At 34.9% G+C, this 16269-nt stretch overlaps 1 protein-coding gene across 4 annotated transcripts in view; it reads left to right on the top strand.

Annotated features, from left to right (window-relative positions):
- Positions 1–16269, top strand: part of Pcdh9 (protocadherin 9) — an 844187-nt gene that overhangs the window by 533999 nt on the left and 293919 nt on the right. For 2 of the 4 annotated variants that reach the window (XM_031362240.1, XM_031362242.1), the window contains one exon: positions 6725–6926. In XM_031362240.1, coding sequence (XP_031218100.1) covers positions 6725–6926 — 202 coding nt within the window. The remainder of the gene's footprint in view (positions 1–6724; positions 6927–16269) is intronic. The other 2 variants (XM_031362243.1, XM_031362244.1) reach the window with 1 other exon arrangement.

Here is a 16269-nt window from a genome sequence, read left to right as displayed (position 1 = left end):
TATGGTGGCAGCTGAGGCTCCCCACATTCAATGACTCTAAAAGACTTTTAATGTTCTTTCTACTAAAATAGCATGATATAGTTAATAAAATCTAGTTCAAATATGCAAGCAAAATAATTCCTGATGGACATCACCATATTTGGTATGGAAAATGGTCATTTATAAGACCTTCTGGACAACATTAATGTGAGTTAATAGCACTTGTTCAAGGCTTTGAAAGGGATTGTATAATCTCTCTCCATTTGCTCATGTTTCTTTTCCTAACATGGTATGTCTTCAAATGCATTGAATCTGTTCTCAGGCTTAAATATAATTATGACCTTAAGATTATTCTGAACATACAAAGAAGAAAATACTTTGTGTGTATGTGTGTATAGTTACACACATAACTGTTTAAATTCCCCTATGTTACCTCCATGGTTTGAAGACCTAACTTACAATGTATTATGGAGCTATAATGTAAAATCATTTTTTGAGTAGACACATGTTCTACTGTGGGGTTCAAATTTTATTTTCCACTGATAATTATTATTAAGATAAATTCTACAGAAATGCCTTTGGTCTCTGGTTTATATTATAAAGGTTAGCTAAGATGAGTTCTCAGATACTAGACACCAATCACACTCAAATTCTGTTTTCAAGATTGACATGTCAGACGCATATATTTCAGAAAGTTATCTTTACCCAAAGGAAGCATCTCTTCCAAGTCCTAAATCCCACACTTATGCTAGTGACTTATATATGTTTACTTTAAGAACCGTCATCATTTAGTATAATTTCTAATTAAATTGCTACAATTATCTTGTATGCTGATTTTATAAGTATGATGAGGGGTAGCCTACTTTGTCACATGGGTTTGTTTACTAGTAAATGAAATTGGAAAGGACTCTTGCTGAGTTGATTTTTCCACATTTCTGTACATATAATTTATAGATGTGAAAATTCTGCTTGTAGATTCAGGAACAGCTGCTCTAGTTTAATGCAGTCGTTTTATATTTTAAATGCTCTGATAAAATACTACATTCCTACTGGGCAGCATTTAACTGTGAGAAATAGGTTAAGGCCATTTCAGATAGCAAAAATTAAAGAATATAAGAAACAGAGTGACCTACAATGTGAAATGTTTAATCCTTTCTCTTTGTGTTGACCCTGGGGAAACATGAAGGGTGGGGTCATATTCCTCAACTTAGGGATGAAGTCACTTTAAAACTTTTTCCTTTTCTATAGCATACCATAAAAAAAAAAAAACTAGGTAGAAGCCAGGTTTTTGTTTTATATTTGTTCAAAATATTAAATCCAAAAAAATAAATAAATAAGTCTATATACCGAAAGAACCTTGTAGTTTCTCAGGTTTCTCAAATATATCAAATATATTTGAAGATAAATATTATCTAAATTTCTGTCATTAGATTAAAATAAAATGAGAATAAAATTCAAATTATTTTAAAAGTGCTGTTATGGGCTATTTACATTAGGGCTTCTATCATTAAAAATTCTTAATGGGTATCTAAAACTTGCTACAAAGCACATAAAATACATATTTCCTTCTTTCAGTAACTCATTTTACAGTAAGGCATTTGCATATCAAATATATCACATTTACGTCAGTGAGAGTTATCTCACATGCATTTTAAAAGTTTAAAAATGAAATAGCTAATTGTGGAGTCAGTTAGAAATAAAAGGTGACAATTATATCCGCAAAAGAATCAGTGAGCAGCTGCAACTACCACTGTGGTCCAGACTGGGGAGGAGGTATGGGATGTGGAACAGTCAGTAGGAGGGTGGATGGGGATGGGGCTGGGAATAAAATAAGGAGTGTAACAAATTAATTAATTAATTAATTTTTAAAAAGAGTATAGCAGATACAATGCAAGGAAGTGCCTCATTGTTTGTATCAATATGACTGTAAGTGACTGGAATACTCATCCTTAGTTTTATTTATTTAAGTAGGTAAAATTAGTCATCAAAAATTTGTTTTTAGTTTGCTGAATCATCTGCTTTCATCTTTGATTACTGGAGTTGTTGCACACTTTTACCAAATACAAGCTAAGCATTTTTTCTTTTTTTAAAAAATCAAACTACTGAATAATGTGAATGTTAAAGAAGGAGAGGAGACATTAACAGCAGTTCACTGTCCCATTGCTGCCTTTACAAGTGACCAGAGCGATGAGAAATGTAGTGGTCCATGGGCAAGTGTTCTGATGGTGAACCAAGGCATCTCCCGTGCTGATGTACCAAGGCATCTCCCATGCTGGTGTGTCCTATTTGTGTTGTCCGAATCAAGTCTAGTTCACTTACGTGACGTCAGTACATTTTTATTATAAGTTCATAAAACACCAAGTCTCTACACCTTGCCCTGTTCTTATATTGATGACAATTCTTCAAAGTTCAGATTATCTCGCTAAGTCTTAGTTTTAAAAATGTTTTAAATGACATGGAAAAGGAGTTTTAGGACATACAATGTTACTAGGCTACTCTAACACTCCTTGTTACTCTTCTATCTCGTATTTATTATTGTCATCAATTCACAATATAATTAAATTTGTCTATCAAAAATATGGATTATTTTGGCAGAAACCCAGAAAAATGCCCTTTTCCTTATGCATGCATTATTGATTATGAATATACCCTTAATAGTTCTTATTAAAGAACAATCAGCTTCTAAAAAAATTACAGTAAAATATTGCCTAGTCGTGGACTGATTTTTCTCAAGTCTGTAAAGTTCAAAAGAATTAGAATGGGATCCCTTCTAAAAAGGACATAGCTGTTAGTCCAATGAGCCTTAAGTACCAGTAGGGAACAGATTAGGAAAATCATAAACTATATAATAGCTTTTAGAAAAACCTGGGATTCAGTGATCTCTACACCATGCTTTCCATAGCGGTGGGAATATGTTCTTATAGACAATAGGTACTTACTAATTAATTGTTAAATGAATAATTAATTATTAGCAAAAAAGACTTTTCTACATGAAATTGTATATTGTGAATTCTACTCGAGTTTTTTGACAGTAAAGGGAATCACGTTATCATATTTCTTTAAGATAAAAAATAATATGTAATGGATGAGAACAGATTATAGAATCTTTAAGTAATTTCCAGATTAAGAATAAGTCTAAATTCTTCATACGTGAACCTATTCAATGTAAGTACTTGTAACACAGGGTATGAAGATAGTTTAACTTGACATTTCCAAATAATAAAATGAATCATCAAAAAATTCTGTACTTAAAATATTTACTTTATCATCAATAGTGGAATGCTTTTGAATTATATCTTTTTAAACAAATTCATGATGATGGAGACATTTTAAACCATATGCTGTAGTGGTTTTCGTAAACTATACATTTAAAACACTCTCTGAATATTCATCACATTAATTTATATCTTTCAAATGTTAGTAAATGGAGTACATGTACTACTCTGTACTAGAATCAAATCTGTGCAACTCTATCAAAATTTGTTCTCTGAAGAAACCTAGACTCTTATATGTTCCTCATTTTTAGCTACAGAGCTTTGCCTTAGTGCAAGTTCTTTGTGAACAATAGGGTCTGAAGCAACATCTGTGACAAAAGCTAAATTTTGTGCTTTACATATAAAAATTGCAATGCTTCGTGATAGGGAATGAAAGCAAATACTTTTTGACTAATCTTGACAAAACCATACATATATAATATATAATACATGTGAAGATAAAACTATTACAACTTTCTTTCATTGTGCATGTATATAATACTTCTATTATACAGCATAAAACCTTTCTATTTGAGTATTTCTGATCTCACAATGCCGTATTAGCCAGGCAATATTTTCTCACATTTTCTTGCCAGAGATAGACTACCTCTCCCTGAGCCAGAGCCAAAGATGTAGCTAGGACTTAAAGTACCTATGATCACTTACTCTATGCTAAGACAACACTAACATAACCTGGACATCTCTCAGAGAGCAAGGCAGGAATGGGGCCGCTTCTTGCCAAAATCAGGCTTAAGCCTACTCTACTCCATAGAGACAAAGGTCCTGTCATGATACAGCCAGGAAGGCTTCTGTATTTTTTCCAGAGAACTGGCCTCTCAGACATCATGTGAGAGGCAGTCTGCTAACCTAGCAGATAGGTTTGGAAGTCCTGTGAGCCACCGGAAGCCCTTTCTCCCTTGTCTTTTCTCCTCCCTCCCCAGGGACTAGAGTGACATAAGCAAGTCCCACCATTTCATTGAGCTAGCTGCCCTCAGAACCAGTCTCCGGTTCATCCATTCCTGCCGTACTCACCACCACTGCAATGGATATGTTTGATTATTCTTATTCAGCCCATTGTAGCCACTCACCAATTCTTAGTACATGGAAATCTCTATCCTGTCCCTCCACAGACTGAAAAATAGTACACAGTTCTAGAAATAAGTTTTAAACATCTTTGTGCCAGGTTAATTAAGAAATATTAATTATAATATCATCCTAATTTACAGTATTTCATTGAAATTTTTAAAACTACATTTTTATTTTTCTATTCTCATTCACATTATTTAAATATCATAATTATAGAATAGTATCAAAAATAAAAACTATTTAAAATATATCAATGTAATATATTAAAGATGGACTCTAACAGGTTCATTTTAATACTTTTAGAAGAAAATATTTCATCTACTATTCTATGTAATTATATTTCCAATGTATACTAGATGCTTAATAAATAAATATACATATATTCAAATTGTAAGAACTGCTAAAAGAAGAGATAACTACTGTTACATATTTTGAAAAATTCTTCATGAAGTAAAATACTATAATTAAAGCAATATTGTATTTTTCTTTCATGTCTTAAATGTAATTTCATTTTCTGTGAAATATAGAGCCCTTAATGATGTATGCAGTATTTAGAAGTTATCAGAGGACAGCATGATGTGTCCTTAGGTTTCTCCTTGACAGTCAGCTTAGAAATCACTGTTGACCATCATGTATAATGGTCAATGAGCTCAATGCCCTTGATATTCACTGCATCCATAAAAGATCAGAGCAGATGTAGAATGTATTGAAGTATGAACTTAGGAGCACTTTTTCCTTGACTGGTAAATGTCAAGTGAGAGGAAATACAACAATAAACACGGTGGCGTGACCTTTGTTTCGGGAGGAAGGGCTGGTGCATGTCTGACGATGCTGTCTGTGTCCAGCTTGTTCTTCCATCACAGCACTCACCTAGGCTTATGAGAGAACCTTTGGAAGGGGAATGAATGATGCTAGCCCAAGAGTTGCGTGAAAAGAGGAAATGTGCTACATGAGACACAATTAGTACCATTTATGATTATATTTTATGGGACGTTGGTGTCAGTTCATTAAAAATGTACTGAACGATCAACTCATTTCACATAGGCCATTGAACAGCAATAAAGTGGTATCAGCTCTTCTCTGGGATGACTTTTAGCTGGATTTGAACCAGTGACTCATAGAAAATAGGCTGTGTTCTATTGTCAGTCTATAAAAGCATTTTATAGAGTTGCAATGCATCTGCCTACAGAATTTGCTTCTAGCGGCAGACCTGCTTCTTTCAATATACTCTGTAAATTATCGCCTGAAAAACACAAATATTAAATGCAAGAAGATGGTTTTATTATCCACTATCTATTTGAATTTTATCTCTTTCTGTGTATTAGTAATGTCATTTAATCTCTATAAAAGTAATCATGTGTAGCATAATACTGGAAGGTCTTTTGGCTGTGAAAGAATGGAAATTACTTTTAGTACTACAGTATTCATTTACTAACATATGTAATTCCCTACAGCTTACATTTTCACCCCCACGTAGCTGCATGTATTTTTATATCTCATGTATTACATCAACCAAAAGCACATTGACCATGAAAACTGAACTCTGGTCCATGCTAGAATGAGGACTTTTGTTGTACTAAAACACTGACTTTCACTGAAGTAACTATAAACACACCTTAGCTCATTATTACGTGAATTCATATATGCAACAAATGCCAAAGCACTATGCTAACTAGATTTCTACTGAAGTGTCTTTTAAAAATAGGTTAGGAGTAAAGCCTGAGCCAGTGAGCAAAAAAACCTCATTAATCGCTCCCTGTCTGTTTTCAAGTTTTGAATAAAGTGATTTCCTTCAATATACAGCAATATCAACTTAACATACCTTTATTATTTGTAGTAACGATTTTAATTAATTTTTCTCATGACTAGCTTTAATAAAACATAAACTCTTTTTCATTTGATGTTACATTATTATTTGTATCATTGTTATTTCATAATTCAAATGGCAAACTGAAAAGTAGGCCTGTACAATAGCAACTGTACGCCACTGAAAGTCTCTCAAAAGCAAAGTGACTGAAAAAGAATCTTGAAATGTTCAATTAAACAGTTGTCTACCCAGTTCTGTGAAACAAGTGAGTCCACGCATTTTGTATTTGGGAATTCTATATAATTTCATGAGTCCAAGTGTGCCCCCTTTTACTTTTCTTACGTTTCCCCAAGGTTTTACATTAGTTTTATGTATGTCCACTCTTAAAGGTAGACATTAGTTTTGATAACTTGCCAGGTGTCTGTTACCTAGTAAAGGCAAGGGATGAACGCTGGCTCTTTGTTCCTGGCCTGGCGTACTTTGGTTTAGTCCTATGTCATGTATGTGCTGTAATATTTGAATCTGTGTTCTGCTGAGCAGAGCGTGGTGCTGGGGGAGGAGCCAGTGTTAACTGCGTGTCCTGTGGTCTTCTTTTTAGTCTCAGCGCCGTGTTACCTTTCACCTCCCGGATGGCTCCCAGGAAAGCTGCAGTGACAGTGGTCTGGGAGACCACGAGCCGGTGGGTAGTGGAACCCTGATCTCACACCCTCTTCCTCTGGTTCAGCCACAGGACGAATTCTACGACCAGGCCTCTCCGGACAAGAGGACCGAAGCAGATGGCAACTCGGACCCCAATTCTGGTGAGTTTTTCTTCTTGTCTTCTTAGCTTGTGGCTGCTCCGGTTGACCTGTGTGCTGAGACTTGTTTAAATGACCATTTAACAAGTAACCTGATCTGCCAGGAAGGGACAATGGGCTGTACCTGCTGTTTTTGTTGCTGTATGTCTTGATGCAAATGTAATGTTAAGTATTTGATATGCTGATCTTTTAAATGGTATGGTATTCTTGTTAGTTTATGAGCCATTAAAAATGACTTTAAAATGCTCAGATATAATTGAAAGAAAATTTTGTTTAAGTATACGCTGGTGTCAAAGGGGCTACAGAATAAGCAGTAAAAATTGATAAAATACAGTTCATTAGAATATCGTTAATGATAAGTAATAAAATATGAATATGTTTTTGTGCATTTGTGTGTATGTACATGTTTGTCTCTGTGTTCTCTGGCATGCCGTGTTCTAAGGAGCTATTTACACAGGACAAAGATGACTGAATGTGATTTAAATCCTTCTGGAAAAAAAAGATAGTTCTTTCATAAATTTTTATTCATGTTTTGTTTTTTGAATAATTTAGTTTTGTATTAGTAGGTTGAAAGAAATGTATCCGACCTAAACCCTAGATCATCCAAAGAGCTACATCTGACCTTGGGAGTCATCAGTCTCAAACATTCCCTTTAGAGCAGTGCAGAATTCTCATCCTGTGGGTCTCAACCCCTTTGTCAAACCTGGATCTCCAAAAATGTTTACATTTACAATTCATAACCATAGCAATGTTATAGTTCTTTAAGGAGCAGGAGGATATTTTGATTGTTGTTGGGTCACTAAAACACGAGGAACTGTATTAAAGGGTCACAGTTAGGAAGGTTGAGAAGCACTGCTGTAAAGGGACTTCCTCTTCTGCCTGTAAAGGACACCTCGAGCTAAGATTGCATCATTATTGAGCCATAATTTTTTTTTAAGGACAAAAACACACATAAACAAATGAACACCACCAATGACAAGGTAACTTTAAAAAGCAACTAAAGAAGTTATAATGCTCCTTCCAGAATAGTGAAGATGATTTCTATTTATTTCTTAAAATAATCTTTTTTTCACGGTGGTAGATTGCCCTTGGAGAGTCCTGGGCAGGAATATTAGAAATGTCTTTGTATGTCCCCCCCCCACACTTCCTTTTTGTTAAGTGAAAGGAAATACTGAGTGACTGCATCAAGAGGGGGTCCTAACCAGAAAACGGACATCAAACGAGAGAGTACACACACTCAAAACAGCCAACCTCTGCCGCTCTTGAACCTGCTTCGCATTGGTTAGGTAGAAAGGGAAGTGAAGTTAAGCTGACTTTTCCATGAATCTCAAGCAATTTAGCACCTTCTGCTTCAGACATCACTGTGCCTCTGGCATTTTTGTGAAGTGGGACTATCTAGAGGAGGTCACACGCTCAGACAGTCTTCTTTAACAAGTTCCCTTCTGGTAATTCAGCTTTCACGGTCACTTCTACAGTCTCGAATCTGTGTGGGTGGAGAGCTCTGTATAAGTACTTCTCCTCTCACGCTATCCTACCTGAACTATACCTCTGCCTATGCAGGGATCTGATCAGGCTCTTTTTCACTAACACCTGCTAAATGTGTGCAGTTACATCAGCTCTCCCTGCAGACATTTCCCTTTATTCCAGGAAATCGTTTAGAAGAATCTCAGTCAATCCTATGTCGTTATTTTCAAGGTCTGTGTCTGGTCTGTAAGAGCAAAACACTAAGCATATTTATATATATATATATATCAAATATCAAGAGGTAACAAACTCAAAACCATATTTATAAAATAGAGTTGGAGAGAGCTAGATAATTATTTAATATCGATGGATTTTTGTTCTGGCGCATTTGCTTTACTAATTACTGGTTCTAGATTATTTTATTGAACAAAATTTTCCCAGGAATTATATGGAGGTGATGCAGCTAGGTAGTTCTTGTACACAGTTTGGTAGTCTACAATTTTCTCTTCTCTAACTAAGTATTTTCACAGTAATTTTTACCACCTTGTCTTCAAGGGTTTGAGTCTGAGTCAAAATAAACACGGGAATACAAACATTAAATATCCTGGCACACAGCTGTAGCAGTTCTCCATAGACTGGCAAATGTATTTGACACAGGGGTCTATAAAGTAGGAGAGATACATTAAACTTCAGGTAAAGGACTTAGATACGCCTAAGAGTATCATCAATTTCTTTTTAGCTAGAATAATGAAATCCTTTAGAATCACACACAGTATGACAGAGGGCACTGAGTTTAATCACTGGGTTTTAGAAAATGATGAACATCTGGGTAATTTTCTACTTAACTAATTGAATTAGAAATTTAAACATATTCATCTAGAAGGAAAAGGCAGCTTTTAGGATATATTAACTAGATGAACAAGATGATAGTTATGTTCTATTTTCTTTGTCATAGAATTATGTGTCTGTGGTCAGCCAGGGTGAACTGAGAAGTACCATAGTACAGGTTAATTTAGTTAAAATATTATACATTTCATCACTACTATTATAAATATAACATAACAACTGTCTTTTCCCTTCTACAAGCAATGACACATTGCTACAGATAGATTGGACCAAAGTAAAAAGCTATAATTTTGAATCTTTGCTTAAATATACATTGCAAACAAATTATGGTGGATGTTTTACAATATGAATGCTTTATAGGAAACAATACTATAAATAATCATTGATAACATTTATTTACACTTGTTTTTCTTCTCTGATCTTGAATAATTAATAATGCCAGAAGAAATCATTATGTAAGTTCAGAGAAGAAAAATGATATATAAGAAGATTGTGTGCTAGTGATAGTTGGTGAATTGACTTAGGAAAAAGTGGACTGGTTGCCTTTTTAGACAGAAGATTTTTTATCACTATTGTGATATTCTCCCAAGTCTTCAAATAGGGACAGAGAGGGAGAGAAGAGAGAGAGAAAGGAGAGAGAGAGGAGAGAGGGGGAGAGAGAGGAAAGAGAGGAGAGAGAGGAGAGGGAGAGAGGAGAGGGAGAAAGGAGAGGGAGAGAGGAGAGAGAAAGGAGAAAGAGAGGAGAGAGAGAGAGAGAGAGAGAGAGAGAGAGAGAGAGAGAGAGGAGAGAGAGAGGAGAGAAAGAGAGAGGAGAGAGAGAGGAGAGAGGGAGGAGAGAGGAGAGAGAGAGAAGAGAGAGAAAAGAGAGAGAGAACATTTCTGTCAAGCTTTTAAAGTAGGAGTTAGCTAAATTGCCCTTGGCTAGATCTTTGTCCAATATGCCATGCTAGTCACACAATGACTTTTTAGTCCTAGACAAAAGAACTGGGCCAGTTGCCAACTGGGAGAGGATGGAAGAGTTACTAAACCTGAGAAAAATGCACATTTCAATCCTACTTAAAGAAGTTCCTTAACTTTTTATCTTTTTTTATTATTTTTTAAATAAACTGGTGATTGAGGTAGGGATTTTTACCCAGGAGGATGATGTTCAGCAAAATAAGCTGAAATGGGACTTTTTGTTAGAATTAGTCCTGATTCATCACTGCTAGGGGATTAGACAATTTAGGTCATCGGTAAGTTATCCGGAGTCATTGGTTCACTTGACTCCTGCTTACACTAAAATAAAAGCTCCTTGTTAGTGCCTAGAGTGTAATTCACTAGAATACTCTGGCAATATTATAATCAAAACATTGGAAAACACTTTAAATTACAATCTTATACAACATAATCTTAAATTGTGCTGGAATAATTCTATGCTACATTCTCTTTACATTGTCTAGTCAGAGCTGTAATTAACTTTGAGGAATTAGTGAAGTGTGATGGAAAGATGTTGACATACTAGTTAACGGTTGTCATCTTCCTTTATATTTTAGTGGTGTTCATTGTCCTCTGTGGACCCTACTATCTGCACTTTTATATCTTCTTGAAAAGCTATAATTTTCTTACAGGCAAAGTAAGATAGACTCCAGCATATGATCAATTCCAAATACTTGTTATACCTAGAAGTAATCCTATTTTTCAAATTTATTAGATTTATTTTATTTTAATTATATATATAATATAATATATAATATATAATATATATAATATATAATATATAATATATATGATATAATATATATATAATATAATACATATATATATATATTATATAGTCCAGTCATTGGCGCCCCTCCCAGCCCTCCCTCCTACTGTTCCTCATCCCATTTCTCTGTCCCCCTGTCTTCAAGAGGATGCTCCTTCCTTCACTCACCAGGCCTCCTCACTCCCTGAGGCCTCAAGTCTCTGGAGGGCTAGGGGCCTCTTATCTCACTGAGGCTAGACCAGGGAATCCTCTGTTGTATATGTGTCTAGGGTCTTGGACCAATGAGTGTATGTTGCCTGGTTGGTGGTTCAGTATCTGAGAGATAGATCTCAGGGGTCCAGGTTAGTTGAAACTGCTGGTCTTCCTATGGGATTGCCCTCTTCCTCAGCTTCTTCTAGTCTTTCCCTAATTTAACTACAGGGTTCCCCAACTTCAGTCCATTGGTTGGGTGTTAAAGATATGTGTCTATCTCAGTCAACTCCTTGATGTGGCTTTTATTTATTTATTTTTGAATATTTGAAACTAGGATATTTACATGTAACTAAATACATTATGCATTTTAACAAATTACTATGAACAGCTATGTTGACTAGAGTACTTGGGGAAACTGGATTTTAATTTATATTCTTACTACTCCTAAACACATATTCACAACTTACACATACCTAAATGGTTGCAAAAGTATCCACTATTTTTTTATTTTTTAATGTGTAGATCTGAGTTATTAACACTGTATTTAATAATTTATCATTTTTTGATTTTTTAAAAGGTAAATGTAAACACTGAAGATCCCTACATGTGCTATAATAAGGATCTAAAACCTACCTCAAAAACAACTGTGCTAAAGGCTTTGTTTCTCACTATGACAAGGAGACTGTATACAATTAGATGTATACTGCATGGTGTGGGAAATAGTGAGAACCTAGAAGGCACATCCTGCATGAGAATATTGGGAGCTTGCTTCTGGCTTATTTGTAGTTTGCTTTCTCAGGGCCACATGGTAAGCAACATTTATTGAGCACATGTTCTTTACTGTGATGCACTCCTTGGTCAGAGATACCCATTTTAGCTACTGTTATACTTCTGTGACTAAACAACAGGGCAGAGGCAATATTAGAAAAAAAATGTGTTTAATTGGAAGATCCATCACTCAGGAATGGACTGTATCTGTGATACACACAAGGAATAAAAGATAAAGGAAACGCCCGGTGTCTTCGAGTTTTGCCTAGCTGAAATCATGCAGAATCTGCACTCTCTTCTCTCTGCTATTCATTGCCACTTTATTTTTTTCTTCTATTTCTATTGTTTGCTAATTTCACACTGGTATCACATATAATGCATATAATATATACTCGCTACATGTCTACGCCTTCTCTTCCCCCTGTACCTTGCCGCCCCTCCACTGTTCCATGGCTCCTTCAGGTGCTCCTTCTTTCCCTTGAGTCCATCCAATGCTGACTGCACACTCATGGGTATAGACCCATCTCCTTGAGTATGAATGGTCTCTATCTCCCAGTCATTATCAATTGCTAACAGCCACTCAGCTGCTGCTAGGACTTTGTAGGCCCACCCTGTACCCATATTGGTGCTTTGATTAATTTGATCGTTATCAGGTCCCATGCATGGACTCAGAAATGCTGAGATTTTGTATGCAGTGTCTCAGCCATGTCCTACCAATTGTTTCATAGTAAATATGTGCAATCTTGAGATTTTTAGAATATTTTCTTTTTAATTTGGTATTTTATTTATTTCAAGTGTTATCTCCCTTTCCAGTTTAGCCTCCGCAAACCCCCTATTCCCTCCTCCTATCCCCTGTGTCCCCACCCACCCAACCACTCTTACCTCATCATCATTCCATTCCCCTACCCGGGGTCACAGAGCCTCCACAGGACCAAGGGCCTCCCCTGCCATTGATGCCTGATAAGGCCATCCTCTGCTACTTATCCAGCTGGAGCCATCGTTTGAACCCATGTGTACGTTGTGGTTGGTGATTTAGTCCCAGAGTTTTCGGAAGTCTGGTTGATTGATATTGTTGTTCTTCCTATGAGGTTGCAAACTCTTACAGTTCCTTCAGTCCTTGCCCCAACTACTCCATTTTGGTCCTTGCACTCAGTTCAATGATTAGCTGCTTGCATCTGCATCTGTATTGGTCTGGGTCTGGAAGAGCATATCAGGGAACAGCTATACCAGGTGCTTGTCAGCAAGTTCTTGGCATCAGCAATAGTGTCTGATTTTGGTGTCTGTACATGGGATGGATCCCTAAGTGAGCAGTCTCTGGATGGCCTTTCCTTCAGGCTCTGCTCCACTCTTTGTCCATACATTTCCTTTTGACAGGGGGAATTCTGGATTATTATATTTGAGGTGAGTGGGTTTTCAGTCATTTATTCTTTGCGTGTTGACCGGAATTTGCATGTCTCTATATTAATAGTCACCAATTACAAAATATTCTCCCATGAAAGTCTCATGAGAGATAAGCATAAAGAAAATGAACATCTCATAGATTTGCACTCATCACTGAATATGAAGATAATAACTTAGGTATTGTTTATTACTGTGAATACTTGTATGAAAAAATAGCATCAACTTGTTTCCTAGGGCCTATCAACTTTTGGTCATAGATTTTTGGCTTCATTAACAATACCAAGAACCACTTCCATCTGGTTCAGTTAGTTTCATTTTACTTTTTAAAACTTTTATGTTTCTTTTTATTCTTTCTCATTCTTCCTCTTCTCCCAAATCTCTATGTAGGAAGACACTTATCATTTAAAATACTTGTAAAGACTGCTCTTAAAGAAATTTGTAGTTTTTGTTGACTCTTATGAAACAGTTCTTCCAGTAAGAGAAAGACACACATACTTGATTTTAATATCAGTTCATAAAATTAGCTGTGACCCTGGAAACCTCTTACAATAATCAATATTTTGGTCTCTCAGTAATGTAAAAATTAATGAAACAAGAGTAGTCATATTAGAATGTGTTAGGTTGACTGTATGTGTGTGTGTGTGTGTGTGTGTGTGTGTGTGGTGTATGCATGTGTGCATTTGGGATCCCTTATAAGTATGAACATGCTGTGTCTTATATCATATGTGGATATCAGAAGGTAACATGGGGTGTTCCTCTTCATCTTTTATCTTGTTTGAGGGGATGTCTGGGTTTAGTTTGATGTTGCCTATGCCAGTCTACCTAGCTCCTCAGTGTCATAAGAATGCAGGGATTACCTATGTGTGCTGTCTTACCTTCCTTCATAGTTCTTAGAATTCAATCTTGTAAACTCACATTTGTCTAGTAAGTGCACATTCCCAGCCCCTGTACTGGATTTTTAACTGGATTTTGGTATGCATTGTGTATTTGTTAAAGTGATACTTTAATTACAGTTTAAAATAAGTTCTATTGTAGAAATGTTATAAAAGGACTGACAAAATATATGATATCTAGAATTTTAATAATCTTCCAAAGCTCCACTATTAAGTACAACTTTGATAGTGGACTTAAATTCATCAATGAAAGATTTATACCTTGAAGAGAGTCTGAGTTAGCTTATTTATTATTGTTGTTCTATGTTATTTTTCTATGTTCATGTTTTATTTTTTTCTAAAACACAAAGTTTAAATATAGAAGTAGTAAAGTAATAAGATTCAATGTCTGAAAATTATGAGATTACATTATTCTTTTTTCCTTTATAAATTTAATCTAAAATATAATTTATTATAGTCACTGTTGTCTATTTGATGTACCTAATTTATACATTTAAATGATGGAGACACATTGAACATATAATTATGTCCTGATTTGTAGTACTAGAAAAGAAATTGATAATTGTATTATTATAAATATTTTAAGTAGGATAAAGTCTTGCAAAAGTTTCTTCTGACTCAGAGATAAAATCATTAATTACTGCCTTATTGGCGGACCACTAAAGCAAGTTTAACAAAGAGTAATGGGCAAGGCGGTGGCCAAAAAGCTTTAATATTTCCACATCCATAGCACAGACATCTTCTCAAGCATACTTGGCTACTATTCCACAAACAAGATACATTCATGGAGGTTTCAGCACACTGAATTTCTTTCTTTCTAATGCTACCATTAGAAGGTGCAAACACCTTCTCCTATTTCCAAATAACAGTAAATCAGATTTCCTTACGATCAGAATCTATTACATGATCACAAATTATTAATGCCCAAGATGGGGTATTTATGGAAATATAAGTATAATGATAATTCTTACTATAAAAGTAGTCAAAAAACTATTATACAATCATATCAAGACCAGACTGTAACTGCTAACTTAGGATTAAGTCTTAATTTTGTCTCATTGTGAAACATATGTAGTTAATTTTTGTATGTTTTGTCTTTAAATATCTTGCTTAATAATGTACAAAGTAGCAAATTATATTTAGTTTGTGAAATCTTTGCTTACCATATATCTCTGAATTGACCTGGAAAAATTTATGAGTTGTTATTCCCTCAGGAAATCATTCTTGGGGCTAAATGTGTTAATAAATTCTTATACTACACTGTATCAACCCCTCTTCAGTCTCTTGGTTAGAAGCAAGTTCCAAGTTCAGCAAAATTTCAAGACTAGCAATTATGAGGTAGTTATGAACTCTACCATCGGGACTTATATGAGTCATTCTCTGTGTGTATGTGTGTGTGTGTATATACATATACATATATGTATATATATATATATATATATATACCTACATTTATTTATACTTTGAAGAGGCTCTGAGTTAGCTTATTTTATTATTCTTCATATATATATATATGTATATATATATATAATTTAACTTTAAAGTATATATATGTATTATATAACATATAAAATGGAGTTATTTGGTACATCTTGGCATCTTTTATCCTTTCTAACTGCATATGATTCATTCAGGTGTTGTTCACGTTTTTATCCATCTGTAAATACTCATAGCACATCAAGTGTGTGTCAAGTGGCACATTAGGTTGAACACATAGACATTAAAACCAGAACTGACTCCTTAAGCATGTTAACACTAGAGTACAGGACTTTGTTGTAATCTAAGTCGCATCTTTTGAAGGCCCTTGAAGCAAGTTTTAGCAATATATGACATTTTTCTTTTATGCCTATAAGATAAATACAAAGTAAAAGAAACATTTCAAATGAGATATTGGCTATAAGTAACATTGAATTAGAATAAATGTTAATGATAAGTATACAAATTATATTTTATTTCCCCCTTTTAAGAAAGAATGAAATGTCCACCTTTTGGTTTTCCTTCTTCTTGAGTTTCTTGTGGTTTGTGGGTTGTTCTTCCT

The sequence above is a fragment of the Mastomys coucha genome, unplaced genomic scaffold (genome assembly GCF_008632895.1).
Source record: "Mastomys coucha isolate ucsf_1 unplaced genomic scaffold, UCSF_Mcou_1 pScaffold9, whole genome shotgun sequence".
NCBI lineage: Eukaryota > Metazoa > Chordata > Mammalia > Rodentia > Muridae > Mastomys > Mastomys coucha.
Note: the sequence above shows the minus strand (reverse complement) of the source record. Positions and strands in the feature narration are given on the sequence as shown.